Source organism: Leucoraja erinacea, chromosome 2, assembly GCF_028641065.1.
Source record: "Leucoraja erinacea ecotype New England chromosome 2, Leri_hhj_1, whole genome shotgun sequence".
Classification (NCBI taxonomy): domain Eukaryota; kingdom Metazoa; phylum Chordata; class Chondrichthyes; order Rajiformes; family Rajidae; genus Leucoraja; species Leucoraja erinaceus.
This window is the reverse complement of record NC_073378.1, coordinates 47,631,178-47,657,978: the sequence shown is the minus strand read 5'-3', so window position 1 is coordinate 47,657,978 and position 26,801 is coordinate 47,631,178. Positions and strand designations below refer to the sequence as shown.

General features: G+C 40.4%; 1 protein-coding gene across 1 annotated transcript in view; it reads left to right on the top strand.

Moving 5' to 3' along the window:
- ctnnal1 (catenin (cadherin-associated protein), alpha-like 1) overlaps window positions 1-26,801 on the top strand; it is a 312,118-nt gene that overhangs the window by 277,793 nt on the left and 7,524 nt on the right. Inside the window, exons 10-17 of the mRNA XM_055656355.1 lie at window positions 5,613-5,705; window positions 8,235-8,385; window positions 15,603-15,640; window positions 17,916-17,966; window positions 19,670-19,824; window positions 23,758-23,806; window positions 25,650-25,706; window positions 26,484-26,603. Of these exons, the coding sequence (XP_055512330.1) occupies window positions 5,613-5,705; window positions 8,235-8,385; window positions 15,603-15,640; window positions 17,916-17,966; window positions 19,670-19,824; window positions 23,758-23,806; window positions 25,650-25,706; window positions 26,484-26,603 (714 nt within the window). The remainder of the gene's footprint in view (window positions 1-5,612; window positions 5,706-8,234; window positions 8,386-15,602; window positions 15,641-17,915; window positions 17,967-19,669; window positions 19,825-23,757; window positions 23,807-25,649; window positions 25,707-26,483; window positions 26,604-26,801) is intronic.

Below are 26,801 nucleotides of genomic sequence, written 5' to 3'. Positions count from 1 at the left end.
ACATTAATAATTGCTGATCCCTGTGCTCCCTAACACGAGTGGTTAAAGTATTCCCTCTTCCTGTATAATTCCAGAGCACATATAAATTACTGTAGCTGGATCCTGTCATTTTATCTGTTCGTCTATAATTCATTTTTACAATGTACACTAAGTAGACTCTGCACTGGGTGGTAAAACTGAGCCAGCCTTTGATCAAAAGACAGACAGGGGAATCTTAAGCACTGCAGGAGGGTACGTATTAAATGATTAGCTGTAGCGAGGCAACAATGTGATTCTTCAGCGTCAAATGTGTTTTTGACATAATTCACCAAATTCAAAACAGCAGGGTCCTAAGACCAGAAATGTTGTTGCTGTCATATGTTTTGGCCCAATATGCCCATGCCAACCAAATGCCCCACCCTGCCTGTGTCTGATGCATATCTTCTTAAACTTTTCCTATCCATGTACCCATTCAAATTCATTTAAAATTTCTTTATAGTACCTGCCTCAACTACCTCCTCTACATCTTGTACCCACCACCACCACCACCACCACCAGTATAAAGAAGTTTCCCCTCGGGTTCCTATTAAATCTTTCCCTTCACTAAGATAGGAGGGGTTGTGGATAATGAAGTAGATTTTCAAAGTCTACAGAGAGATTTATGCCAGTTGGAAGAGTGGACTGAAAGATGGCAGATGGAGTTTAATGCTGATAAGTGTGAGGTGCTACATCTTGGCAGGACAAATCAAAATAGGACGTACATGGTAAATGGTAGGGAATTGAAGAATGCAGGTGAACAGAGGGATCTGGGAATAACTGTGCACAGTTCCCTGAAAGTGGAATCTCATGTAGATAGGGTGGTAAAGAAAGCTTTTGGTGTGCTGGCCTTTATAAATCAGAGCATTGAGTATAGAAGTTGGGATGTAATGTTAAAATTGTACAAGGCATTGGTGAGGCCAATTCTGGAGTATGGGGTACAATTTTGGTTGCCTAATTATAGGAAGGATGTCAACAAAATAGAGAGAGTACAGAGGAGATTTACTAGAATGTTGCCTGGGTTTCAGCAACTGAGAAAGGTTGAACAAGTTAGGGCTTTATTCTTTGGAGCGCAGAAGGTTAAGGGGGGACTTGATAGAGGTCTTTAAAATGATGAGAGGGATAGACAGAGTTGACGTGGATAAGTTTTTCCCACTGAGAGGAGGGAAGATGCAAACAAGGGGACATGACTTGAGAATTAAGGGACAAAAGTTTAGGGGTAACATGAGGGGGAACTTCTTTACTCAGAGAGTGGTGGCTGTGTGGAATGAGCTCCCAGTGAAGGTGGTGGAGGCAGGTTTGTTTTTATCATTTAAAAATAAATTGGATAGTTATATGGACGAGAAAGGAATGGAGGGTTATGGTCTGAGCGCAGGTGTATGGGACTAGGGGAGAATACGTGTTCGGCACGGACTAGAAGGGTCGAGATGGCCTGTTTCCGTGCTGTAATTGTTATATGGTTATATGGTTCACCTTAAATCTGTGTCCTCGGGTTCTTGATTCCCCTACTCTGGATAAAGGACACTGTGCATTCCCCTCATGATTTTATCCACCTCTATAAGATCACCCTCAGACTATGCACTTACATTCCTAGATCCCTCTGCTCTTAAAAAAGAAACTTCCTAGGGCCCTGCCATTCACTGTGAAGGTCCCACTCAGGTTTGACTTCGCGAAATATAACATCATTTAGAGGAAAAAAAAGATTTGGCGTGATGAGAACATTTAAAAATAATGTATCTTTTGAAATTAAAGTATTTTCACAATGCATGTAACGCCAAAAGAAATGATGTCCAGAACTTAGCTGCTTGCTGGCTAACTTCGGAGGGCCTTAAGAACAATTTATCTGGTCCAGGCTCTTGTGTAGATCTGGCAGAAGGGTGGTGGTTCACTTTTGTGAATAATATTGAATCAATTAGCTATTTAATGACCTGGTGGTTTTCAGTCTTTCTGGTGCCAGCCAATAAATGGAACACTTATTAAATGCAGTTTTACAATATGCCATTATACGATTGGAAATTGTTAAGTTCCCCTCCTGTACTATATATGATGGGCAAATTAATGGAAAAGATACTTAGAGATAATATATATAAGCATCTGGATAAACAGGGTCTGATTAGGTACTGTCAGCATGGATTTGTGCCTGGAAGGTCATGTTTGACTAATCTTCTTGAATTTTTTGAAGAGGTTACTAGGGAAATTGACAAGGGTAAAGCAGTGGATGTTGTCTATATGGACTTTAGTAAGGCCTTTGACAAGGTTCCTCATGGAAGGTTGGTTAAGAAGGTTCAACTGTTGGGTATAAATGCAGGAGTAGCAAAATGGATTCAACAGTGGCTGAATGGGAGAAGCCAGAGGGTAATGGTGGATGGTTGTTTGTCGGGTTGGAGGCAGGTGACTAGTGGGGTGCCTCAGGGATCGGTGTTGGGTCCTTTGTTGTTTGTCATGTACATCAATGATCTGGATGAAGGTGTGGTAAATTGGATTAGTAAGTATGCAGATGATACCAAGGTAGGGGGTGTTGTGGATAATGAAGAGGATTTCCAAAGTCTACAGAGTGATTTAGGCCATTTGGAAGAATGGGCTGAAAGATGGCAGATGGAGTTTAATGCTGATAAATGTGAGGTGCTACACCTTGGCAGGACAAATCAAAAAATGACGTAGATGGTAAATGGTAGGGAATTGAAGAATACAGTTGAACATAAGGATCTGGGAATAACTGTGCATAGTTCCTTGAAGGTGGGATATCATATAGATAGGGTGGTAAAGAAAGCTTTTGGTATGCTAGCCTTTATAAATCAGAGCATTGAGTATAGAAGCTGGGATGTAATGTTAAAATTGTACAAGGCATTGGTGAGACCGAATCTGGAGTATGGTGTACAATTTTGGTCGCCCAATTATAGGAAAGATGTCAACAAAATAGAGAGAGTACAGAGGAGATTTACTAGAATGTTGCCTGGGTTTCAACAACTAAGTTACAGAGAAAGGTTGAATAAGTTAGGTCTTTATTCTCTGGAGCGCAGAAGGTTAAGGGGGGACTTGATAGAGGTCTTTAAAATGATGAGAGGGATAGACAGAGTTGATGTGAATCAGCTTTTCCCTTTGAGAATAGGGAAGATTCAAACAAGAGGACATGACTTCAGAATTAAGGGACAGAAGTTTAGGGGTAACATGAGGGGGAACTTCTTTACTCAGAGACTGGTAGCGGTGTGGAATAGGCTTCCAGTGGAAGTGGTGGAGGCAGGTTCGTTGGTATCATTTAAAAATAAATTGGATAGGCATATGGATGAGAAGGGAATGGAGGGTTATGGTATGAGTGCAAGCAGGTGGGACTAAGGGAAAAAAGTTGTTCGGCACGGACTTGTAGGGCCGAGATGGCCTGTTTCCGTGCTGTAATTGTTATATGGTTATATGAGGCTCTCACTAGGGTCTCTTCAATACCCCGTAACACTGCTCTCTCTCCCCATCCCCCCACTTGCAACAAGGGCAGAGTTCCCCTAGTCCTCACCTTTTACCCCACCAGCCGTCACATACAACAAATAGTCCTCCGTCATTTACACCAGCTCCAACGTGACCCCACCACTCGCCACATCTTCCCATCTCCCCCCTGTCTGCTTTCCGCAAAGACTGCTCCCTCCGTAACTCCCTTGTCAATTCTTCCCTTCCCTCCCGCACCACGCCCTTTCCGGGCACTTTCCGTCGCAACTGCAAGAAATGATACACTTGTCGCTTTACCTCCCCCCTCGACTCCATTCAAGGACCCATGCAGTCATTCCAGGTGCATCAGAGATTCACCTGCACCACCTCCAACCTCATCTATTGCATCCGCTGCTCTAGATGTCAGCTGATCTACATCGGTGAGACCAAGCGTAGGCTTGGCGATCGTTTCGCCGAACACCTCCGCTCGGCACGCATTAACCAACCTGATCTCCCTGTGGCTCAGCACTTCAACTCCCCCTCCCATTTCGAATCGGACATTTCTGTCCTGGGCCTCCTCCATGGCCAGAGTGAGCACCACCGGAAACTGGAGGAGCAGCACCTCATATTCCGCTTGGGCAGTTTGCACCCTAGCGGCATGAACATTAACTTTTCCAATTTCTGGTAACCCTTGCTGGCTCCTCCCCTTCTCAGCTCTCCCTCAGCCGTCTGGCTCCTCCTCTTCCTTTCCCCTTTCTTCCCCCCCCCCCCCCCCCCCCACATCAGCCTGTAGAAGGGTTTCCGCCGGAAAACGTTGCCTATTTCCTTTTCTCCATAGATGCTGCTGCACCCTCTGAGTTTCTCCAGCACTTGTGTCTACATTCGATATTCTAGCATCTGCAGTTCCTTCTTGAACATGTTAAGTTATGTAATGCTCTTATGCATTAAATTTGAAATATTTATGTTGTGTGGAAAAAATCCAAGCATTAAGATTAGCACATTTGCAGATTATACGAAAGGGATGGTTTTGCAGATAGTTAAGATGGTTGTGAAAAATTGCAGCAGGATCGTGATCAATTGGTCAAGTGGGCTGAGGAATAGTTGATGGAATTAATGCAGAAAAATATGAGTTGTTGCATTTTGAAAAGTTTAACATGGACAGAACCTACACAGTGAATGGTAGGGCTCTGGATAGTGTTGTGGAGCAGAGGAATCTAGGAGTTCAGGTGCATAGTTCCCTGAAGGTGGAGTCGCAGGTACAATAGATCGCTTTTGGCACATTGGCCTTCATCAGCCAGAGTATTGAGTATAGAAGTTGGGAGGCAATATTGCAGTTGTATAAGATGTTGGTGAGGCCATATTTAGAGTATTGTGTTCAGTTCTGGGCATCGTGTTATAGAAAAGATGTTGTCAAGCTGGAAAGGGTACAGAGAATATTTACGAGGAGGTTGCCAGGACTAGAAGGTCTGAGCTATGGGAAGACGTTGAGTAGGCTGCGACTCTATTTCTTGGAGCACAGGAGGATGAGGGGTGATCTTATAGTGATGAATATCATGAGAGGAATAGATCGGGTAGATGCACGGAGTCTCTTGCCCAGAGTAGGTGAATCGAGCACCGGAGAACATAGGTTTAAGGTGAAGGGGAAAAGATTGAATAGGAATCTGAGGGGTAACTTTTTCACACAAAGGGTGGTGGATGTATGGAACAAGCTGCCAGAGGAGGATGTTGAGGCAGGAACTATCCCAATATATAAGAAACAGTTAGACCGGTACATGGATAGGATAGGTTTGGAGGGATATGGGCCAAATGCTGGCAGATGGGGCTAGTGTAGCTGAGACAGATTGGCCGGTGTGGGCATATTGGGCTGAAGAGCCTGTTTCCACACTGTATTACTCTATTAATAATGTGAAAGAGTTTATTTTTAATGAATGGAACCTGGAAACGCATGCAGTTTATTTAATTTGTTTTATTATTTAATTTGTGGTTATCTGAGCTGGGTTTAGTGAAACCTGCGGAGAGATTTGAACATGCATTTCGTAAATGCATTTCGTTGTCTCTGTACTGTACACTGACAATGACAATTAACATTGAATCTGAATCTGAATCTGACATGAGGTCTTAAAACGTTGTACTTTCTTCCATCACCTCACCTCCCCCCTCCTCCTCCACCCTAAACCATGCAGACTTCTCGATTACTGCGACACGTTTCAGGAAGTGAACCCTTGGAAATTACTTGTTTACATGCAGAAGAAACATTTCAGGTCATTGGTCCACAGGTATGAGTTATTCACTGTTCATCATTTTCCAGTAGTGGCATGGTAATTTGTGGTGATATGCATGTTGTTTGATTTGAGAACTTGGATTTACATCTTTAATTTAGTTCAGAATTTGTTTTAGTTTCTCATTTTGACCATCTATATTGTAAAGCGTACATTTAAGCCTTCCGCTTTTTTCCAGACACCATATGAACAAAGACCATTGAACAGATTAGCACAAGAACAGATCCTTTGACCCACAATGTCGGTGCCGAACATGATGCTTAGACCATCACTTATCCATTTGCACATAACCCATATCCATATGCCTATCCCAAAGTTTTTTAAATGTCACTAACATATCTGCTTCAACCACCACCATAGGCAACGTGCTCCAGGCACTCATCACCCTCTGTGTAAAAATAATTTGCCCTGCACATCTCCTTTAAACTGTGCCCCTCCTACTTTAAAGCTTTGCCCTCTAGTATTTGATTTTACCATCCTTGGAAAAAGATTTTTAATGTTCACTCAATCTATGACTCATAATTTTATATAGTTCTATCAGGTTTCCCCACAGCCTCCGGCATTCCAGAAAAAACAACCCAGTCTGTCCAATCTCTCCTTAAAGCAAATACCTCCTAATCCAGGCATCATTTTGCTAAACGTCCTCTGCACTCTTTCCAAAGTCTTCACATCCTTCCTGTAATGCGACATCCAAAACTGCACACAATACCCCAAATGTGGCCTAATCAAAGTCCTTTAAAGCTGCATTATGACTCTTATACTCAATGTCCCAACCTATGAAAGCAACCATACCATATACCTTGATAGATACAAAAAGCTGGAGTAACTCAGCGGGATAGGCAGGATCTCTGGAGAGAAGGAATGGGTGACGTTTCGGTCGAGACACTTCTTCAGACCATATGCCTTGTTTAGCACTCTATCTACTGTGTTGCCACTTTCAGGGAGTTATGGACTTGCACCCAAATATCCCTCTGTACATCATTGCTATTAAGGGTCATGCCATTAATTGCACATTTTCCCCTTACAATTGACCTCCCAAAGTGCATTTGACCTCCTTCACAATTTCTCTGATTAAAGTTCATCCGTCATTTCTCCACCCATTTCAGTAGCTAGTCATTATCCCGCTGTATACTTTGACAGTGGGACGACAGATGGCGCAATGGGCTAAGTGTTCGGCTGGCGACCGGAAGGTAGTCGGTTTGAATCCCGCTTGGAGTGCATACTGTCGTTGTGTCCTTGGGGCAAGACACTTCACCCACCTTTGCCTGTGTGTAAATGTAATGTAATTATGTGAAGCACTTTGGGGTCAATGCAAGTTGACTAAAAATGTGCTATATAAATAAGATATTATTATTATTATTATTATTATTAGTCTTCCTCGCAGTGTGCAACCCCAGTAAACTTGTTGTCTACAAACTAATTAACAAGCCCAAATTCATACAATCAAGTCACTATTAATCTTGTGCATTCTAATCTTCTGAATCAGCCTATCATGGGGGACTCTGGGAGGTCAATTGTAAGGGATTGTGGTGAACAGGCAATCTATGCCTAACATTTATTCACATTGCTTCAGCATGAGTAATGAGTATTCAGAAGATGTATGAAAGAAGACCAACTAATGAGAACAATTAATATTGCTTTTAATGAAGTGGTTTAATTTTGCTTAATGGTTCCTTATAGGATGAAGGGATGGGCATTGAGGTGAAGCAGAATAGCACTGCTTCATAACATAGATTGTGATGTTTTATTATCTATGTTAATGTTTGCTTTAATTTTACTCCCATAGTAATACCTTATGATTGCCACACTTAGGTGCCTTCTGAATTCAGTCCACAGCTATGATGCAGATCTGAGCACACTTTATTTAGAAACATAGAAACATAGAAAATAAGTGCAGGAGTAGGCCATTCGGCCCTTCGAGCCTGCACCGCCATTCAATATGATCATGGCTGATCATCCAACTCAGTATCCCGTACCTGCCTTCTCTCCATACCCCCTGATCCCCTTAGCCACAAGGGCCACATCTAACTCCCTCTTCAATATAGCCAATGAACTGGCCTCAACTACCTTCTGTGGCAGAGAATTCCAGATATTCACCACTCTGTGTGAATTTTTTTTTTCTCATCTCTGTCCTAAAAGATTTCCCCCTTTATCCTTAAGCTGTGACCCCTTGTTCTGGACTTCCCCAACATCGGGAACAATCTTCCTGCATCTAGCCTGTCCAACCCCTTAAGAATTTTGTAAGTTTCTATAAGATCCCCCCTCAATCTTCTAAATTGTAGCGAGTACAAGCCGAGTCTATCCAGTTTTTCTTCATATGAAAGTCCTGCCATCCCAGGAATCAGTCTGTTGAACCTTCTCTGTACTCCTTCTATGGCAAGAATGTCTTTCCTCAGATTTACTATGCGAATGCAGGAATCTTTGACATGCAATGTTCTAATGTTTACTATTTTTACATCTTTAATAATACCTGGTCAATAATAGATTTCCTTTGTACTGTCAAGTGAATTATTCTGCTTTGTCCAGATCATTTCGGCTGCACAGACCTTGGCTCTTCACCCTTCAAGTAAGATTGCCAAAGAAAATCTGGAAGTCTTTTGTGAGGCCTGGGAGTCACAACTGAACGATATGTCCATCCTGTTGAAGGAAATTAATGATGTGTTTGAAGGACGAAAAGGTAAATAATCTGAGGTTTAAATATTCTTTGTATTAGAATTGGATTTAGGTTCTGTGCACTAAGTATAAGATGAGATCATAAGCGAAATAGATACAGTAAATGCACAGTCTTTTATTCAGAGTAAGGGAATCAAGAACCAGAGGACATAGGAACTAGGGACAACCTTTTTACACAATGGGTGGTGGGCATTTCGAACAAACTGCCAGAGGAGGTAGTTGAGACAGGTACTATCACAATGTTTAAAAAACAGGCACATGGATACAATGGGTTTAGAGGGATATGGGCCAAACTTAAGCAGGTGGGACTAGTGTAGATGTGGCATGTTGGTCGGCATAGGGAAGTTGGGCTGAAGGGCCTGTTTCCATGCTGGATTACTATATGGATGAACAACAGTGAATAATTGCAATATTAATATTAGATGATAGTAGTAAATAGCATATAATTAAATTGACTGAAAAATCCTGGGGTCTTTTAATCAATACACGTGGCACTGGTTAACTATTTGCAAGGCATAGCATCAGGAAGAGTGGTCGGCTTGAATTTGGAGTCTGAGATAAGCCACAGTTTTTATATCCATTGTTTGTATTTTTCAAAGCAGTTCTGTTTAATTTATTGTCACATGTACCGTGAAAAGCTTTTGTTGCGAGCTATCCAGTCAGTAGAAAAGTCTGTATCAAGCAAAGTCCGATCAAGGATACTCCGAGGGTCACCAAAGAGGTAGATAGTATTTCAGCACTGCTCTGGTTATGGTAGGATGATCAAGTTGCCTGATAACAGCTGGGAAGAAACTGTCCCTGAATCTGGAGGTGTGTGTTTTCACACTTCTATACCTTTTGTCTGATGGGGGGGGGGGGGGGGGGAGTTGCCAGGGAGTGGCATAGACTTTTATATCGTACTGAGGGATTAATTATAATTCTAAAATAAGGGCATATGTTACTACTAAATTGAAATAATGATCACAACATCTGGCTTAACTGAGGTTGATACGAATGGTGCACAAGAAGATAGAAGCAGTAGCAGGTCACATTTGGCCCACTTAGTCCTATCCTGCCTTTCCATAGGAACATGGCTGATCTATGCCAGGCCTCAATTCCTCCTCTGTGCTGGATCCCCATAGCCCTTAATCTTCCTATCTTACTAAAATTGTATCTGCCTCCACTTTAAATACTTGTAATGATTCAATCTCCTCATCTCTCTGGGGTCAAAAATTCCAGAAGTGTATTCTTCTCTTCAAGGGGAAAAAAAAATTGTGCCTCAGTTTTAAAGACCAGTGCTTGAAATTCTGTAAACTCGTTTGAGACTACCCATGAGTGAAAACATCTCAACATCCATGTAATGAACCCACGTGTGATGTTGTGTAATTCAGTTAATCTTGCATCCCACGGGATACATGCTATGCTTTCTTTTGCCTGCAACTTTTGATTTGGCACCAACAGTTTTCACTGAGGAGCTAACAATATTTAGAGTCAATAACCAGCCACCCCACCCCACTAATATGATCCACTTTATATTTTTTTAAATCCCATCCTGTATAAGGAATGTCGAAAATTAGAATTTTTCCTGAATGTGACTTCCTGGTTTTACTTGTGATCTGCATGCCGAGCCTAGGCTGCAAGTGCACAGAACATTATTTTGGCTTGAGTAACCAATTTTTCTGTGAAAACATCAGCCTGAAACCAGCTTCATTCCATTCTTTGGAAATTGATCACATTTTTGTGCTGCTTATCTGAAGTCCAATACTAAATTTAGCTCGTAGTTGACACAGACCAAGTTGAGTTTCTACCACAACTCTCTTCGTGATTCTTGTGGCTTTGCTTATCATGATTGATTTGTTCTGTTGAAAAAATAACAGGATGACGCTTGCCATATCTCTAACTGTGAAAAGAGTTCCACCCTTCAAGGGCAGTATCAAAGTTCTCTGAAATTTATGTAACTATTTAATTGAAGTTTGTTATTTTCTTGAGCATATTGAAATCTCAGTAATGCTATGCAGTTGGCATGGCTTCCACGGAATATCTTTTAGAATACAATTTTAATACTTGCAAGACCAGAATAAAACTTTAGAAACAAAGAACTGCATGTGCTGGTTTACACAAAATGACACAACTTGCTGGAGAAAATGGATAGGTGACATTCTGGGTCGGGACACTTCCTTAGACTGTGCAGAAGGGTCCCGATCTGAGACATAACCTATCCATGTTTTCCAGCCTGACCTGCTGAGTTACTCCAACACTTTGTGTCCTTCAGAAGAAAACTTTAGATGAAATGACTTTTCTGCCTCATTCCTGTCAAAATGATTGTTTCACTCTAAATGTGACTCTATTCTACTTAAATACATCATTATGCATTTTCACATAAACATGGTAAGATCCCTGTATCCCTACAATTAGTCTGAATGTTGCAATTAATTTCTATAAGTGTGCACATTTTAAGAGGTGCAAAAAGTAAGGAAAATTATACCAGATTTTGAGAATAGTGAAAATTTACGCTGAAGTACTTCATTTCATTAGTAGTGCTGTACCTGGTGTAATGGGTCAGAACTGTAGCAACAACTAGTGTTTAATACAGTAAAAAATACTTTGTCAAAAAACACATTATTGTAGATTATTAGAGGCTACCATGTCATTCTGAGTTTACTGTGTTGCTTTGAATTGATTCAAAGGTAATTCCAAATCTTATCTTGAAATGTTGTATGCTGTATAATAATATTAGAATCCATGGCAAACTTTGCTGTAGATGAGGGAAATATTCATGTGATGCTCTGTTTGTTGTGAACAAAGTAAAGATAGCCTCAGGATGAAGAATGGAGCCACTGCAAATGAGTGTTGCTGTGTACATTTTTCACAGTGCAACATCTCCATCTACTGGAACCATCACAGCACTTAACTAGGAATTGTGCTGAAAAGGGACAAAAGAAACTCCTTTAAGATCTCTTCCTTTTTGAACCACAACCAATCAAACATGTTTAATGTACCTCAATTACTATTCCCTCTGGAGCCCAAGTGCTCCCCAATTTCATATATCAACTATATCTTTATGCCTTAATAATGAAGATAGACACAAAAAGCTGGAGTAACTCAGTGGGACAGGCAGCATCTCTGGAGAGAAGGAGTGTGTGATGTTTTGGGTCAATAGACAATAGACGCAGGAGTAGGCCATTTGGCCCTTCGACCCAACACCGTCATTCAATGTGATCATGGCTGATCATCCACAATCAGTACCCCGTTCCTGCCTTCTCCCCATATCCCCTGACTCTGCTATCTTTAAGAGCCCTAACTAGCTCTCTCTTGAAAGTATCCAGAGAACCAACCTCCACTGCCCTCTGAATCAGAGAATTCCACAGATTCACAACTCTCTGTGTGAAAAAGAGAGATTCACAACTCTCTGTCTGAAGCGCTAGTATGGATATTGTGGGCCAAATGGATTCTTGGGCTATCAGCTCAGTCACTCAGGCCTGGTAGGCTGGCAGCTCAGTCACTCAGGGCTGGTGGGCTGGCAGATCAGTCACTCGGGGCTGGTGGGCTGGCAGTTCACTCACGGCTATTCCTTAAAATTCCAAGCAGAATGCAGGCCACCAAATTCAATTTCATAGCATTTCAAGCAGAGTGCAGGTCACCAAATTCAATTTCACAGCATTTCATGGAGAGTGCAAGCCACCAAATTCAATGTCATAGCATTTCAAGCAGAGTGCAGGCCACCAAATTCAATTTCATAGCATTTCAAGCAGAGTGCAGGCCACCAAATTCAATTTCATAGCATTTCAAGCAGAATGCAGGCCACCAAATTCAATTTCATAGCATTTCAAGCAGAGTGTAGGCCACCAAATTCAATTTCATGGAGAGTGCAGGCCACAAAATTCAATTTCATAACATTTCACGGAGAGTGCAGGCCACCAAAATTCAATTTCATAGCATTTCAAGCAGAGTGCAGGCCACCAAATTCAATTTCATAGCATTTCAAGCAGAGTGCAGGCCACCAAATTCAATTTCATAGCATTTCAAGCAGAGTGCAGGCCACCAAATTCAATTTCATAGCATTTCAAGCAGAGTGCAGGCCACCAAATTCAATTTCATAGCATTTCAAGCAGAGTGCAGGCTACCAAGTTCAATTTCATAGCATTTCAAGCAGAGTGTAACCTTTTGTAACTTTGTCGGTGCCAGAAACGTGGCAACTCTTTCTAGGTGAGGTCTGCTGTATGATTTTACTGGGTTGTATGCAAAACAAAGAAATTCACAGTACCTAGGTATATGTGACAATAAAGTATAATTGAATTGAATCAAGACAATCAAGCAGTCCACCATGCACGGATAAAGGGTACAACATTTAGGGCAAGGTATAACATTGATATCCGATTGAAGATCATTCGGTCTCCAATGAGGTAGAAGGGAGGTCAGGGCCACACTCTAGCTGATTCTAGAAGACCATTCAATTGCCTAATAACAGCTGGGAAGAAACGGAATCAAGAGGTATGCTTTTTCAAACTACTGTACCTCTTGCCTGATGGGAGAGGGATGAAAGAGTGATTGGGGTGAGACTGGTCCTTAATTATGTTGAAGTATGAAGTGTAAATGAAGTAAAAGGAAGGGAGGCTGGTTTGTGCAATAGTCTGGGCTACGTCCACAAATCTCTGCTATTTATTGTGGTCTTGGATGGAGCTGTTTTCAAACCAGGCAGCAACACGTCCTGATATGATGGTGAGAGTTGTTGACATACCGTACTTCCTAAGCATTCTAAGGAAGTAGAGGTGTTGTTGTGCGTTCTTGATTATAGCTTTGAATTAGATGGTCCAGGACAAATTCTGATGATATTTATTCCAATAAATTTGAAGCTTTCGATCATTTCTACTGCAGCACCATGATTGTAGATAGGGGTGTGTGTACTGCTTTGCTTCCAAGATGCCCCTAGACCTCCCTGCAATAGATGATAGACAAAAGTGCTGGAGAAACTCAGCGGGTGCAACAGCATCTATGGAGCGAAGGAAATAGGCAAAGTTTCAGGACAAAACCCTTCTTCAGACTCAACCCGCTGAGTTTCTCCAGCACTTTTGTCTACCTTCGATTTTCCAGCATCTGCAGTTCCCTCTTAAACTCCCTGCAATAGATGTTTGCTGACTGATTGGATTTAACATAAACTTTACCCATGTATCAAGTAGAAGCATTGCGTATGCAACATAATTTCCAGACCACGTGCTTGTAAACTTGAATCCTTACATTACTGCATGAAGATTAAGTGATGTGTAAAAAGTGCTTTATCTGCCCATTTCGCACCTTGGAATAATTTTTGTTTTAACATTTTTCACTGTAATAAATAATTCATTCCTCATTGGCTCTTTGAGATTAAATTTGAACCAAAATGTTGATGCCAATAAGTATGCACATGTTTGAGTGCAATTATAACTCTATCTTCTTTAACATGGAGATTTCTTAATGCAGCTGTTTACTCAAGGTTGTCAGCTGCACATCATTTCACGAAAATATATGCCTGAACACATTCTGTGGGATAATGGCTTGATTTGAAATTGTGCTGACAACTCAAAACACCATATATCATAATCTAGCAACCTATGTGGCATGTAGTCCATCATTTATCATTTATTTAAAATACTGTTTCAGCAACAATGCTAATACTGGATTCCAAAACGGAATAGCTAAAGATTTTACAGAGGTATTAACCTGGTGTTGATATTAGTTTCTAGAGTCATGTGTGCATCATCTCTCGTGACACTGAAACACTACAGATGCCCTCAAAAATGTACATAATCTTTATCTAAATTTTATTTATAATTTGGTCAAGAGTCTATTTGTTCTTTAACTCTTTTAAGAACCAGTTCTTCAGATTGTTAAATTCAGTTGTTTCCTTTAAAAGAGACAGGTTAATAATTTGTTACAAGGAGTGGTCTTTATTATAAATTCCTGAAATTCTGAATATTTTGTTCATGAATTATATCTCACAGGAATCCAATTTAATGGTCAGGTTGTCAAATTTTGATAATAAATAATCTCATGATATATATAAATAATAAACCTTCTTTATGGTTTCTTATACAATCTGGGGCTTTTCTGTGTGTCAGCTAAATGTTTCCTTTCCAAGATGTAGACCCAGTTCTTTCTTTGCAAACTGTGCACTGTAATGCAACGGGATGAGGAACACAATGTGATGGGCAAAGAAAATGTTTGGAAATTGCTTTGCAACATTATTCTGGTTGGTTTAACAAGGGGGATTTTCAGTACACAGTTGCAGCACTGTCAAAATAACAACATTTAAATAAGGGCACAATGTGCTCAACCTGAATGAGGGACCAGAAGAAGAATAACTCAACCAGAAGAAGAGTCCCAATCCAAAATGTCACTTATCCATATTCTCCAGAGATGCTGACTGACCCGATGAGTTACTTCAGCACTTTGTGTCCTTTTGTGTAAACCAGCATCATTAGTTCTTTTGTTCAACATTTGAAAGACATTTGGACTAGAATATAGATAGAAAAGATTTAGAGGGATATGGGCCAAACTTGGGTGAATGGGACTAGCTTGGTTTGGGCATCTTGGTCGGCGTGGACAAGTCACACCGAAGGGCCTGTTTCCATTCTGTATGACTATGACTCCAAAAGAAAATAATGTGAATGAGGAACAATTAATATTTAAGTTCTAAGTTAGGTCACTGTACTGCATTGTTGCCATAGTACCTGACAATTACAAGTCCATTTTGGCAGATGCCGTTTTAGGCACTTGTGTTCAGTCTCGGATATGTCCAATGCAGTGAGTGGTGTTACTTTTAATGCTCTGTGAAAAGTTGGTTATGTTTGACAGTGTGCCTTGGGCTACCACATTTATAGAATGTATTTCCTATCCAATTTTCACGCTGTTCGCCCAACTAAAACTGTGTTATAGAGAAAGAAATTACAGATGGGTGATATTTGACAGAACGCATTTAAAAAATGTAATTTATTTTTATGATTTGCACATCAGATTAAAAGAAAATTCGATTTAGATTTAAAGAAAAACATTCTGATTATGATGATAAAATATTTTGAGAGTATCTGTCAAAAATTGCCATATATAAGTAACAATATGTTGCAATAAAAATTGCTCTGTGATCAATATTTACTACTTGAAAGGTTTTAAAAGTTAAGATTTAGCAAAAATAACTGAAAATATGGATGCATTTCTTTGCATTTAATTTGTCTCATTCACATTTGTTTATTTGCATGTGTGTTCTAGGAGAGAAGCGTGCATACCTTTCACTACCAAGACCAGGGGTGAGTTTACAAAGTTAAAGTTTTCAAGTTAAGATAAGTTTTAGCTTAAAATTCACTTTCAGACATCACACACAATTAGGTAATTTAGACTTTGTGCCGTAACATAAAACAGATGATTGCAAATCATCAGACCCTTTTATGCAATCATTGTGTAATGGGCCTGTCCCACTTAGACGATTTTTTTGGCGACTGCCGGCGACTGTCTAGTCATAGTAGGTCGCCGAAAAACCGGCGACTGAACCCCCCTACAACAATGTCTGCACCAACCAACCACCAAGCTACGGCAAGCTACCGGTGACCCATTAGGACTTCCACCTACGTCCACCCACTACAAGCTACGACAAGGTAAGACAATTGAGTCGCCGGTACCTGTCGCCGGTTGACGAAGGTAGTCGCCAATGGAATTCACCGAAGTCAGTACAACTTGCGACAACCTACGTCATCCTGGTGACAACCTACGACTAGCCGACTGGCGCCGAAAAGCTTTGAACATTTCAAAGTCCAGCGGCGACCAGAAATATGCAACGATTCTTTGAGTGACTGAAGAGACATACAGGTGACACCCCCGGCAACCATGTGGCGACAGCCTAGTCGCCTGTAGTTGCCTAAAGAATTGCCTAAGTGGGACAGAGGCATTAAGTGGGGCAGGTAAGGCCCTGCTCCAGGACCCGGAGCAGGGCCTTACATCACCCGGCGCGGCTTTAAATGGCTGCAGACTTGTTAGCGCCCACTGGAGGCTTTGACTTTGACTTCGGGAGAGGAATGGAGAGCAGGAGAGAGACAAGACTTTGCCTTCCATCACAGTGAGGAGGAGATTCACTGTGATGGATGTTTGTGTAAATTGTGTTGGTGTGTGGCTTGGTTCTTTTCTTGTATGGCTGCAGAAACCAAATTTCGTTTGAGCTTCATGTGAGGTTCAAATGACAAATAAACGGTATTGTATTGTATTGTATTTGCATGTTCAGAATTGTCCACACATTTGCTCAACTTTGGCTTTCGGCTTCTCTAAAGAACTTGTTACCTTTTCTTGCAGTTAGATGTGGTTTCTGAAAGCAAGGGTTTTTCAATGAATTGCGTTATGCACTTATCTGTGAAATATGTGAGATGTTGTGTCCCAAATTAACAAATCAACTGCAAAATGTGAGGATTACTAGAGATCATGTGGGAGATGACCAGGTTGTCATGGCAGTGCAATTCTCAGGGTAGCCCATATATGAGTGACGTTTATTTACAAATGTCATATATCAAGTTTGTTTTAGGTAAAATAGCATAAAACACATGACTCAGTAATTCTATAATCGTAGGTACTGAAATTATCTCCCACACTCAGATGTGATCAGTGAACGCAAGGAAAACGGAATAGAATTACCCTACTTATTCTGCTTGAGATAAGGTAGAGCTACTAAGTGGAGCAAATTAAGTACCAACTAAGAAACCTCCAGCAACAACCATTAGAATCTGTAACTAGTTTTTGCAGCTATTAAAGTTATTTCTCCAGACGTCATTATTAGACAGTGATGTTAATGGGATAGACTAACTTGACAAGTAGCTTCAAATAACCTGTGAATAGTGCCGTGGAAGATTAACTGATATTATGTAAAATGCTTCTGTATTACAATGAGATTTGATGGTGATGGGATGAGATAATAAATGTCATAGAACTTGAATGAATTCTTGGCTTATAAAGTCATAAGGAGCAGAATCAGGCCATTCGGCCCATCATGTGTACTCTGCCATTCAATCGTGACTGATCTATCTCTTCCTCCTAACCCCGTTCTCCTGCCATTGCGACATAAACCTGACACCCATACTAATCAAGAATATATCTACCTCTGCCTTAAAGATATCCTCTGACTTGGCCTCCACAGCCTTCTGTGGCAACAAATTCCATAGATTCACCACCTTGCTTAGCCTGCTAGTCTCCTAAGCTTGCATGCTTAGATTTTTGTCAGTTGTTTCTCTCTAACTTAATTTGTCCAAAATCATCCAAATCGCACGATAGACAAATTATTTTCAAACACGATATGCACCTAATACATTTTCAGGTTTGACATTCTTTTATGAAAGCTTACAAAACATTACTCTGGAATCCCAGACACCACTCTGATGGAATTAATCACCAGATTTAATGTTTTGCTTATATTAAGACGAAGACATTTACCAAGAAATCACATGAAGACTTACTATAGTAAATCTTTTCAGTCATCTTTTGCACTCTTTTAAAAATTGAATGTTGTATTCTTATGCTTTTTATATTTTTTGTCTTTTGAAACAGAAGCACTCTGCAAATCTGAAGGTAGTTAAAGCAGTCAAACTAGATGCTGAGGTAAGAGTTACAGCTTTGTTTTCGTCTTGCAGGCATTGATTGTGTAGGAATTCAAATAACTGTGGGGAAAGAACAGGCGAGTGTGGCCAATTGGGCAGCCTCTTTCAACCAGCAGACACACATTAACCTGAATGGTCTACTCTGTACAGATGCAATGTATTAGCTATGCTAGTTGAAATTAGTATGTACAAGACATCGCCAGTTTACATATGTTCGACTATGAGAAGCATAGGGTAGACAGTCAAAATGTTTTTTTCAGGGTAGAAATGTCCACCACCAGAGGGCATAGTTATTAGGTGAGAGGGGGCAAGTTTTTCAGTCTGAATGGTGGAGTCCTGGAATTCTTTGCCATGGGGAGGTGGTGGAGGAAGATGATAGTGGCATTTAAGAAGCTTTTAGATTGACACATGGAAGTGTGGGGAATAGAAGGGTATGGATAAGGTACAGACAATTGAGATCAATTTAACTAGGCATGTTCGGCACAAACATTGAGGGCCAAAGGGTTCATTCCTGTGCTGTACTGTTCTATATACAGCCTGTGCATTTGATGATCGTTTGGGAGACGGGAGGGATAGACTTGCTGGCTGCTGCAGGGCTGCAGACGACTGTTCTTGACACTTGCTGGAATAAGCGAGTTTGGTATTCTGAAAAATGCAAGGAATCATGGGATTTGTCAAAGGTCATTCACCATAAAGAAAAAGTGAACGAAGCGCTGACTGTATAAACTGTGTATAAATTTGTATCTTTATTCATGATTTACATGTAAAAATATATTTAATCTGAGGAACGGAAATGCCAGGTAGCGGGAGAGCAGGGTGTAACAGCAAGATAGAGGGGGCAGATGTGAGTGGGAGACGGGGGGGGGGAAGAGACTGGACCGGCGGAGAGACATTCTCAGCAGCTGCACGCACACAGACCCGCACCTCATCCGCAGCCAGGATCGAACCCGGGTCCCCAGCACAGCAAGTGCTGCCGGACGGCCACTGGACCTTCCCCGCCTCGCTCATTCACCGAAGCATAGATCAATAAAAACTACAAAATTATCTTAGCTTTTAACAAAGGACCAATAAATACAACTAATTCATAGTTTGAAAGCAGTATTTTCTTAACTTGAAGAATCAAAGCTGTAAAAAAACAGATGAAATGTGTCCACAGCTCCACTGCAATGTTTATGCAGAGTGACCTTTGACCTGGGCATGCGCAGTCAGAATACCGATCTCGCTTATTTGCCACATTGCATCCAGAAAGAATAGATTCTGGTTAACATGTCCATTTTGCAAATCCTATTCAGACACCCCATCCGGGCCAGCAGAAGTGTTCTTCTTACAACTATGAATAGCATTTAAAACCTCACCTGCAATAAAATCTTTTAACAGAATATCATTATTAACTTAGGCTAAATTTATTAATATCAGCTTGGTTAATAAGAATGGGAAAAGGAGATTTAAAATACTTCTCCAGTCTATGTATTCCTATGGAACAGCCTACCTCTGTCGGCATTTTCTGCCGTGTGGAACTCCATTTGTGACCATATTTCAAACTTGCAAATTGTTCAGGTTATGAGGTTCTCAGGAAGAGAAGCATGCTGTAACCTGGAGAGGACCTGCAGTACTTTCCAGTCCTATTTATTCTGTCCATATTTAATTGAACCCACTTGTTGCCTAATGACGTCTGGAATGAAAATATTTTTGTTTTAAATATAGGAACAGGCAAAGATAGCAAAATTAGGGTTGGAGCTGCGATTGCACACGTCAGATGTAGACGCAGAAACAGAAAGATGGGAGGACCAAGAGAATGAGATTCTTCGGCAGGCGCAGAGTATGTCTAGTATGGCATATTCGATGTATCTTTTCACAAGGTAAAATTGACAACCCCACACAAATGTCGTTGGTTTATTAAAAAAAAAAGATTAATATCTTGATACAACTGAATGAAAAAATAAATTAGTTGGAAATAATTCATGCATTCTCAGCTGATCTTTAGTGAACATAAGACTACCCCTACAAAACTTTACAAATTATTATAAGAATAATCATAAAACTGAATGATGTAGAAATTAAGACATCCTATAATGAAATGTCGCTGAAGGAAAAAACAAATGCCTGATGTTATTTTAAATGTATGGATGCAGATTAAAGGCAATAGGTGTGCGGTTTTCCCATTACTATCTTCTACTAGCACCAGATCTCTGGTAGTTGATCTGTCTTTGGCAACTGGCAACGATGGCATATCCTGCTTCAGTCAGAGACTCCCAGAATACACTAACATTTCTTAAGTATAAACAGGTTCGACATACTAGTTTCTAACACTTGCTCAGTCAGGTTGCTGATCCTTGCATTCAGCTGTGATGTTTTTAGAATGTAGCTGGAGCTTTTCTGAACCTTCAATGGGTTCAGGCTTGCATTGCACCTTCCAGCTATATCAGACTGTCACATTATTGATAAATTAGACCAAGTAGCTTTTTACAGTTTTACTGTTGTTTTTTTTGACAGAAAACGTGAGACACAGGCAGGTTTAGCTTAGTTCATTATTGTCACGTATACTGAGGTACAGTGAAAAGGTTTTTGTTGCGTGCTATCCAGTCAGCGGAAAGACTATACATCGAGCTATCCACAAAGGGAATGTTTAGCACAAGCTAAAGTCCGATTTAAAGATAAAATCATGTCTATTTAGGGGTTTAGATATATACAAACACACACGCAGTCCATCTCTGTCACACATCAACGCTGTAACGAGTGGGCATCGTATAGCAATCTACCATATAACCATATAACAATTACAGCACGGAAACAGGCCATCTCGACCCTTCTAGTCCGTGCCGAACACATAATCTCCCCTAGTCCCATATACCTGCGCTCAGACCATAACCCTCCATTCCCTTCCCATCCATATAACTATCCAATTTATTTTTAAATGATAAAAACGAACCTGCCTCCACCACCTTCACTGGAAGCTCATTCCACACAGCTACCACTCTCTGAGTAAAGAAGTTCCCCCTCATGTTACCCCTAAACTTCAGTCCCTTAATTCTCAAGTCATGTCCCCTTGTTTGAATCTTCCCTACTCTCAGTGGGAAAAGCTTTTCCACGTCAACTCTGTCTATCCCTCTCATCATTTTAAAAACCTCTATCAAGTCCCCCCTTAACCTTCTGCGCTCCAAAGAATAAAGCCCTAACTTGTTCAACCTTTCTCTGTAACTTAGTTGCTGAAACCCAGGCAACATTCTAGTAAATCTCCTCTGTACTCTCTCTATTTTGTTGACATCCTTCCTATAATTAGGCGATCAAAATTGTACACCATACTCCAGAATTGGCCTCACCAATGCCTTGTACAATTTTAACATTACATCCCAACTTCTATACTCAATGCTCTGATTTATAAAGGCCAGCACACCAAAAGCTTTCTTTACCACCCTATCTACATGAGATTCCACTTTCAGGGAACTGTGCAGTTATTCCCAGATCCCTCTGTTCACCTACATTCCTCAATTCCCTACTATTTACCATGTACGTCCTACTTTGATTTGTCCTGCCAAGATGTAGCACCTCACACTTATCAGCATTTAACTCCATCTGCCATCTTTCAGCCCACTCTTCCAACTGGCATAAATCTCTCTGTAGACTTTGAAACTCTACTTCATTACCCGCAACCCCACCTATCTTAGTATCATCTGCATACTTACTAATCCAATTTACCACACCATCATCCAGATCATTGATGTACATGACAAACAACAGTGGACCCAACACAGATCCCTGTGGCACCCCACTCGTCACTGGCCTCCAACCTGACAAACAACCATCCACCATTACTCTCTGGCATCTCCCATTCAGCCACTGTTGAATCCATCTTGCTACTCCACCATTAATACTCAACCATTGAACCTTCTTAACCAACCTTCCATGAGGAACCTTGTCAAAGGCCTTACTGAAGTCCATATACACAACATCCACTGCTTTACCCTCATCAATTTCCCGAGTACCATCTTCAAAAAATTCAAGAAGATTAGTTAAACATGACCTTCCAGGCACAAATCCATGTTGACTGTTCCTAATCAGACCCTGTTTATCCAGATGCTTATATATATTATCCCTAATCTGTTTTGGAAGCATCGTTGTTTGTTATAAACATTAATGGCTTGGATGTGAATGTGTGAGGTATGATTAATAAGTTTGCAATGTACATAACAAATGATGGTGCTGTAGACAGTCTTAGACTACAATAAACAATAGGTGCAGGAGCAGGCCATTTGGCCCTTCAAGCCAGCACCGCCATTCAATGTGATCATGGCTGATCATCCACAATCAGTACCCCGTTCCTGCCTTCTCCCCATATCCCTTGACTCCTCTATTTTTAAGAGCCCTATCTAGCTTGCTCTTTAAAGTAACCAGAGAACCTGCCTCCACCACCATCTGAGGCAGAGAATTCTACAGACTCACCACTCTCTGTGAGAAAAAGTATTTCCTCGTCTCCGTTCTAAATGGCTTACTCCTTATTCTTAAACTGTGGCCCATGGTTCTGGACTCCCTCAACATCGGGAACATGTTTCCTGCCTCTAGTGTGTCCAAGCCCTTAACAATCTTATTTGTTTCAATGAGATACCCTCTCATCCTTCTAAACCCCAGAGTGTACAAGCCCAGCTGCTCCATTCTCTCAGCATGCGACAGTCCCGCCATACCGGGAATTAACCTTGTAAACCTACGCTGCACTCCCTCAATAGCAAGAATGTCCTTCCTCAAATTAGGGGACCAAAACTGCACACAATACTCCAGGTGAGGTCTCACCAGGGCTCTGTACAATTGCAGAAGGACCTCTTTGCTCCTATATTCGATTCCTCTTGTTATAAATTCGATTCCTCTTGTTATAAAATTTGATTCCTCGTGTTATAAAATGATATACAGAATGATGTTGATCATCTGCTAAATTGTGCAGAGCAATGGCAGATGGAATTTAATCCTAATAAGTGTAAGATGCATTTTGGATAACTGGTTAAAGGTATGAGTAGGTACCATCAGTGTAATATCTGATTTGAATGCTTAATAAAAGCAGAAAATAATGGATGCACTCAGGTCAAGCAGCATCTGTGGAAAAATAAATATACATTTTAGATTCAAGACACTTTGTCAGAACCAAAGATTCTGCCAGCATGTTCTGTTTTTAGTTCTGATTTTCAGCATCTGCAGTTTTTTTGCTTGTGTGAGCAGCTTTTTTTTCAGCGCCATTATTAAGCCAACATCAACTCCCACCATTATAAATCCAATTTTACTTTTAGCTTAATAGGATAATTGCCATAAAGAACAGGGAGATTCTTTTTAATTTGTTCACATTAGAAAGATCTTTATTACATATATTATACATCTATTAAATCTAGACAGCCTTTTAATATGTTTAGATCTCCCACTGTGATACACCACTTCTCAGTCATCAGGAAGTCAACTTTCACCTAATTCTTGCTGATCTCTACTGCTGGATAATAGTAATTCAGGGTAAATTTTGTTCTGACTTTTCTTTTGCACTTCCACTCTCTATCAATAGTTTTCACCCTTTGTCATTTCCTTCTTCCAACACAGCTGAGATCGGGAACTTGCAAGGCTGATCCCTACCGCTTAGCAATATACCTCATTCAAGCATTGTTTTGTTGTATTAACAATCTTAGCAAATTTTATTAGCTCTTTCATCATTATACATTTAGTCATCTTATGTTGGCATTTTAAGCTAGTTAAAATAATTACATTTACAATACATTCTAAGAATGTTGCTTTTATATTTAACAATTCTCTTATTATTTCAGAGGGGAAGGCCTTTTGAAAACCACACAGGATTTGTTTCACCAAGCTGAAGTAAGGATGCTAATTACTGTCTTATCTTTCTTGAATAAACTTCAAACATTCTTGCCTCCAACCTGGGATCGATTTAAGTAAGAGGCAGCCATTTTTAGCACAGGTACAGGTACAGGTACTTGGCCCACAATGGCAGTGTCATCCATGATGCCAATTACAACTAATCTCATTGGCTACACATGGTTTATATCTAGGGTTGCCAATTTTCTCACTCCCAAATAAGGGACAAAAGATCAAAATAAGGGACAAATTCCCGACGGCAATTCGTTGACTGACTCGGCCGTGGCTGGGTGAATGATGAGTTGGCCAGGGTGCTGGAATGCACACAAAGTCCAGCCGGCGGGCCAGCTGAGGAGTTTTGGCCCGGGCACGTGCAACATCTTGCGCAAAGTGCGGTACCCAATCTAACTCATGAACCGATGATCGGCCATGAGAAGGAGGGGTGGTGGTGTCGGCAGTAAGCGGAGGTCCAAAGGTCGGACAGCTGGCTGGACTGCCGATTGACAGAGCCACGGGTGAGGCGCTGCTGCTGCTGCACTCCATGGGCTGCACTATGTCGGGATGGGTGAGGCGGGGCGCGCCGACCCGACAGTCCCCTCAACCCGAGTAGTAGCAGTCAAATACGGGACAAGGGCAGTCCTGTATGGAACAAACCAATTTAGTCCAATATACGGGATGTCCCGGCTAATATGGGACAGTTGGCAACCTTATTTATATCTCATCATTCCCCGCCTGTTCCAACAAATGTTGCGTTTGTACCTGAATATTGGAACACTGAGGTATCCTTTGCTGTTTTGCAAAATAAGTCTGAAGAACGGTTTCAACCCAAAACATCACCTATCAATGTTTTACTAGGTATGCTGCCTGGCCTGCTGAGTTACTCTAGCACTTTGTATCTTTTATTAATGTAAACCAGCATCTGCAGTTCCCTGTTTCTACATTATATGTTAAAAATCGTTATGAATAATTGCTTATAAAGCATTTTTAGTAGAGCAACTTATGTTTTCCAAAAGCTGGTAACCACTGGATTTGAAAAATATATTGGTAGCCATCATTTGGATATAATAGAAAAGCAGAAGTTTTGTGATGAACTGTTACATCTGGATTAAAGTAGTGATCAGAATGCAGGGAATGATGGGATATAAATAGGGTTGCCAACTGTCCCGTATTAGCCGGGATAAAGTTGGTGATCAGAAGCAAAGATCCTAGAGGATCTTTGATCAGAAGAGTTTCCTGTACTCAATTTGTTACATGCATGAAGTATAATTGTATTGAGGAAAAAGCATGCGTAATCACTAAGTACTGTATCTCTTCTGTGACAGCAATGTAACGAGTAGTTAGATGCTACAGTCATGCACCAAGTCCTTGGCAAAAAGAGCAATACAACGATATCTTTAATTGTTGCTGAACATGGCTGTACCTGATTTATACCACCAAAGGCATGCAAGTAGGAATATGAACTAGTGACAGTCACATGGGTCAAAATGAGATTGCAATGAGAATAAATGAAGTTGCAAGATCCTTGGAATTAAATTAATAGAATTAAATCCACCTGAAAATCAGGTCACTGTTGGTAATAAATAGCTACTCCATTTTAAACTATTGTTTGCATACTCATTGTGATTAAAATATTAGTTTCTTGTCTTTATTTAAAATTTTTCTAACTAGTAATCACAAACACAATAAGTTTGTATGAAAATGTAAACTCTTGTCATTCTCAACGAACAATTCCAAGGACACCTAAAAAAAATGTATCACTGAAAATACATGTATAACATCAATGCTAACATTATATTTTGTGGAAGATTGTGTGAATAATTTGCAAATATTTTGTGTTTCTCAGATCTTTGCTGAAGAAGGTCTCAGACTGCATTCATCACTTCATTCATTCTCAAATCAGGTACATTAATGGATTTTAGAAATTACTCAAGTTTTACCTAATATGAAATATTTCTGCAACCTATCAAAATATCAGTTCCTTTGTGTCTATATATTTAAATATATGGGAATAATTAAGATCTGGTTAGACTCTTAAATAAACCAGATGATTAATTCAGGTGTTCACCCTCATCATATTGTAGTCAACATTTTCTATATAAATTGGCATTTCTTTCATTTTCCTAATTTTGTTGTTACATAAAAGCACTTTAAATATTTTGCATGAAAATATTTTTAAAAGCTGGAAAATAAAATGAACAGTTCTGTACCAATTTACCAAACTCCTGCTGGTACTCATTCCCTGTGGAGTAATTTGACTAATAAACTTGCATGTGAATGTTATCTCTTTGAAAATTCATTAGAATCCTGTATTTTAAATCACGTTAATTCACTTTATGACTTGTCTGATATATTTACTATAAGGCAAACAGTATATTCTTATTTATGCGCACGTATAATCTATGAAAAATTGCACGAGAAAATTATCATCGGAAGCTATTCTTGACTTTCATTTAATCAACTCCGCCTGTGTGTTTATTAGCTGTAAAATCTAATATGTAGAAACTGAGGTTTATTCAATATAACCACAGCTTGAAGGTTCTTCAACATCTTAAGTATTTCATTTAAATGTCAATATTCAAATATTAAATTCTGATAGTAATGAGCTCAAAAACATTCCTCTGCATTGTATTCTGATAGTTATAAAGAGCCTGAACTAAATGTGTTTCTCTCTCCTCAGCTGGAAGAGGATGAGAAATCATCTTTGCTGGTGGAAGCTGAGAGGTTTCCTGCTTTATGTCAGCAACTGCAAATGACCTGCCGAACCCCTGTTCATGGCAAAGCTGCCACCTTTACCAAGGTCTGTTCTTTTTCTATACAAAAAGATGCATGGGTGGATCATGTTTGGTGTGCAAATACGTATCTATGTGCAAATTTCACAAGTATGGGTGCCCCTGTACACAGTTAATGCTGCTGATTCACAGCTCTGGGATCTCAGCTTCACTTGTGACCACAGATTCTGTCGCTGTGGGGCTTGCATGTTCTCGCCAAGATTATG